This window comes from Octopus bimaculoides, chromosome 28 (genome assembly GCF_001194135.2).
Source record: "Octopus bimaculoides isolate UCB-OBI-ISO-001 chromosome 28, ASM119413v2, whole genome shotgun sequence".
NCBI classification, from domain to species: domain Eukaryota; kingdom Metazoa; phylum Mollusca; class Cephalopoda; order Octopoda; family Octopodidae; genus Octopus; species Octopus bimaculoides.
In genome coordinates this window covers 5,852,566-5,856,426 of record NC_069008.1, presented here as the reverse complement: position 1 = coordinate 5,856,426, position 3,861 = coordinate 5,852,566, and the positions used below count along the sequence as shown (strand labels likewise).

Genomic DNA, 3,861 nt, shown 5'->3' with positions numbered 1-3,861 from the left:
TTAGAAGCCTAGTACTTATTCTATCGATCTATTTTGCCGAACCGCTAAGTTACGGGGACATAAACACACCAGCATCGGTTGTCAAGCGATGTTGGGGGGGACACACATACAAACATACACACACACACACATATATATATATATACACGCATATACGACGGGCTTCTTTCAGTTTCCGTCTACCAAATCCACTTACAAGGCTTTGGTCGGCCCAAGGCTATAGTAGAAGACACTTGTCCAAGGTGCCACGCAGTGGGACTGAACCTGGAACCATGTGGTTGGTAAGCAAGCTACTTACCACACAGCCACTCCTACGCCTATAATATATTTATATATATATTCTTTTACTTGTTTCAGTCTTTTGACTGCAGCCATGCTGGAACACCACTTTTAGTCAAACATATCGACCCAGGACTTATTATTTTTACGCCTAGAACTTATTTTATCAGTCTCTTTTGCCAAGCCACTAAGTTACAGAGATGTAAACACACTAACATCAGTTGTCAAGTGATGGTGGGGAGACAAACAAGGATCAAATCGAATCAAATGTAGTTGTGATCCCCATGCCGGTGGTACATAAAAGGCACCATCCGATCATGGTCGATGCCAGCTCCTCTGGCCCCTGTGCCGGTGGCACATAAAAAGCACCCACTACACTCTTGCAGTAGTTGGCATTAGGAAGGGCATCCAGCTGTAGAAACACTGCCAGATCAGATTGGGGCCTGGTGCAGCCTACTGGCTTCCCAGACCCCAGTGGAAACGTCCAAAGCATACCAGCATGGAAAATGGACGTTAAATGATGATGATGGACTTCTTTCAGTTTCTGTCTACCAAATCCACTCACAAGGCTCTGGTCAGCCCCAGGCAATAGTAGAAGACAGTTGACTAAGATGCCTATATGTATATATATATATATATATATATATATATGTGTGTGTGTGTGTGTGTATGTATATATATATGCATAAGTATAGCTATGTGGTTAAGATGTATGCTTGGCAACCACATGGTTCTGGGTTCAGTCTCACTGTGATTGACCTTGGGTTAATAACTTTATTATAGCCCAAGGCCAACCAAAGCCGTGTGAGTAGATTTGGTATTCAGTATAATGCATGCACATTTGTGTGTGTGTGTGTGTGTTATGTATCTTCTATATCTTATATTTTTGTTTATTATTTCAGATTATTTAATGATATTGGTATCAAAGAATTCTTTACATCAGAAATAATCGTTTTGCTACAAAACTGATACAATCACTCTTAAACTATTTCTTCTGAACTGAGATAAACCGGAACATTCTTGTCAATCACTCAAATCAATCAAAATCATTGTCCAGTGTGATTTTTGCTTGTTAATTCAGTATGGATCACAAATTACTGAAGAATTTCTAACGGATGTACTTATTGGACAAAAACCACAGTCAATGGAAATTTAACAGTGAATTGATAAGTATTTGTTTGGAATCAACTACAAAAGCAAAAGAGAAACATCTGTATATTTTGGTGAGACTGGAATAATTATGGAAAATGAATTGTGTGAAAACAAGGATGAATTTCAAACAGATTTCCATGAAGTTGATTCTCCTGATGCTATGATGAAAGAAACTGGTGATATCTACCAGTGTGATATCTGTAAGAAGATATTTTCGCAAAAATGTAAACTCACTGCACACAACAGCGTTCATGCTGGAAAGAAGCCACACCACTGTAGTGTTTGTGGTAACTCATTCTCTCGCAAAGCTAACTTAGCAACTCACCAACGAATTCACAGTGGAGAAAACCTGTACCACTGCGATATTTGCGATAAGTCGTTCTATCAGAAAGGTCACCTTATTAACCACCAGCGTATCCACACAGAAGAAAAACCATTCCGCTGTGATGTCTGCGGTAAATCCTTCTCTCAAAAGAGTAACCTCACTTCACACAGCCATGTTCATACAGGAGAGAAACCATATCACTGTGATATCTGTGGTAAATCATTCTCTCACAAATGTGACTTAATTAATCACCAACGCATTCATACAGGAGAGAAACCATATTGTTGTGATATCTGTGGTAAATCATTCTCTCAAAGAAGCACTTTAATTGTGCACAAACGCATGCACACGGGGAAAAAGTTGTACCAGTGTTCTGTGTGTGGAAAATCGATTTCTGGAACGAGCAACTTGACTAAACACATTCTCATTCATACTGGAGAAAAGCCGTATCACTGTGAAATCTGTGGTAAATCATTTTCCTGTGGAAATACCTTAACAAGACATGAACGTATTCACACTGGAGAAAAACCATATCAGTGCGATTCATGTGGTAAGTCATTCTCTGACATTGGTGTCCTAACTATACACAGACGTACTCACACAGGAGAGAAACCATATGACTGTGACATCTGTGGGAAGTCCTTTTCTCAAATCCATAACTTAACTACCCACAAACGAAGCCATACAGGCGAGAAACCATATCACTGTGACATCTGTGATAAATCATTCTCTCGCAAAAATAACTTAATTAGTCACCAACGCATTCATACAGGAGAGAAACCATATTGTTGTGATATCTGTGGTAAGTCATTCTCTCAAAAGAATAATTTGATTGTCCATAAGCGCAGGCATACGGGAGAAAAGCTCTACTGGTGTTCTGTGTGTGGCAAATCATTCTGTCAGAAGGTTGAATTGACTTCTCATGAACGAATTCATACAGGTGAGAAACCATATCACTGTGACATCTGTGGTAAATCATTCTCTCAAAGACATCACTTAACTACACACACAAGTATTCATACAGATAAATAACTATGTCGGTGTCAAACGTCAGGTTGTGCAAAATAAAGTATTCCATATTTCTTAACAAAATGGTTTTGTTTGTCTCTTTTTTTTACCCCACGCCTGAAATTGCTGTGCAAACGGATGTGGATAAAACATTAAAGAGATGAGTTGAGATTTTGGCTGTCTGTTTTATCATGTAGAGTGACCACATTGAGGCCTCTTTCTTCCATGTCAGCTGAGCCACACCGAGAGAGAGAGAGAGAAATATAGGAAAGAAAACTAACAGAATGACAGAGAGAAAGAGATGGGGAATGAGAAAGATGAGAGAGAGAGAGAGAAAAGCAGAGACAATGAGAAATAAGATTGAGAGAGGAAGAGGGAAAGAAAGACAGAGAAGGACATGATGGGGGCGGGGAAGGAAAATGTGAGATTGAGAGATCATATTGTACTTATTTATTATTATCACATGATGTCAATATAAGGAGGTACAAACACACACACACAGACATATATATACATATGTATATATATATATATATATATATATATATATATATATATATATATATATATATATATATATATATATATATATATATATGTGTATGATGGGCTCCTTTTCATTTCTGTCTATCAAGTCCACTCTCAAGGCTTTGGTTGACCTGGGGCTATACAAGGGAATACTGGAAAGTTCCTGGCTTTGGGTAAAAGAAAATACTGTACAGGGGATCAGTGAATTAGGATTTCGTTCAACGTATTCCCTTATCAGATTATTGCAGTGGTCCTTCAGTGTTTCTAAGCCCTGTAAAAAGAACTTGGAAAGTTGGGCCTCTAACCGGGTCTTTCATGAGACCCTTAAAGCCATGAACTTTTCAGCACCCCGTATGTGTGTGTGAAGGGCTCCTTTTGGTTTCCATCAAGTCCACTCTCAAGGCTTTCGTTAACCTGGGGCTATAGTAGAAGACAGATGTCTAGGGTACCCCACAGTGGGACAGTACTCAAAGCCATGTAATTTGGAATCAAACTTCTTAATCATATGTATATATGTATGTACATACACACACACAACAGTAAAGACTGCCCCTTTTGGTCATGGAATT

General features: G+C 38.8%; 1 protein-coding gene across 1 annotated transcript in view; it reads left to right on the top strand.

Annotated features, from left to right (window-relative positions):
* LOC106871785 (zinc finger protein 208) overlaps nucleotides 1-2,848 on the top strand; it is an 11,872-nt gene extending 9,024 nt beyond the window's left edge. The window contains exons 4-5 of the mRNA XM_052977749.1: nucleotides 1,182-1,198; nucleotides 1,442-2,848. Of these exons, the coding sequence (XP_052833709.1) occupies nucleotides 1,182-1,198; nucleotides 1,442-2,788 (1,364 nt within the window). The 3' untranslated portion in view covers nucleotides 2,789-2,848. The remainder of the gene's footprint in view (nucleotides 1-1,181; nucleotides 1,199-1,441) is intronic.
* The last annotated feature ends 1,013 nt before the right edge of the window (nucleotides 2,849-3,861 follow it).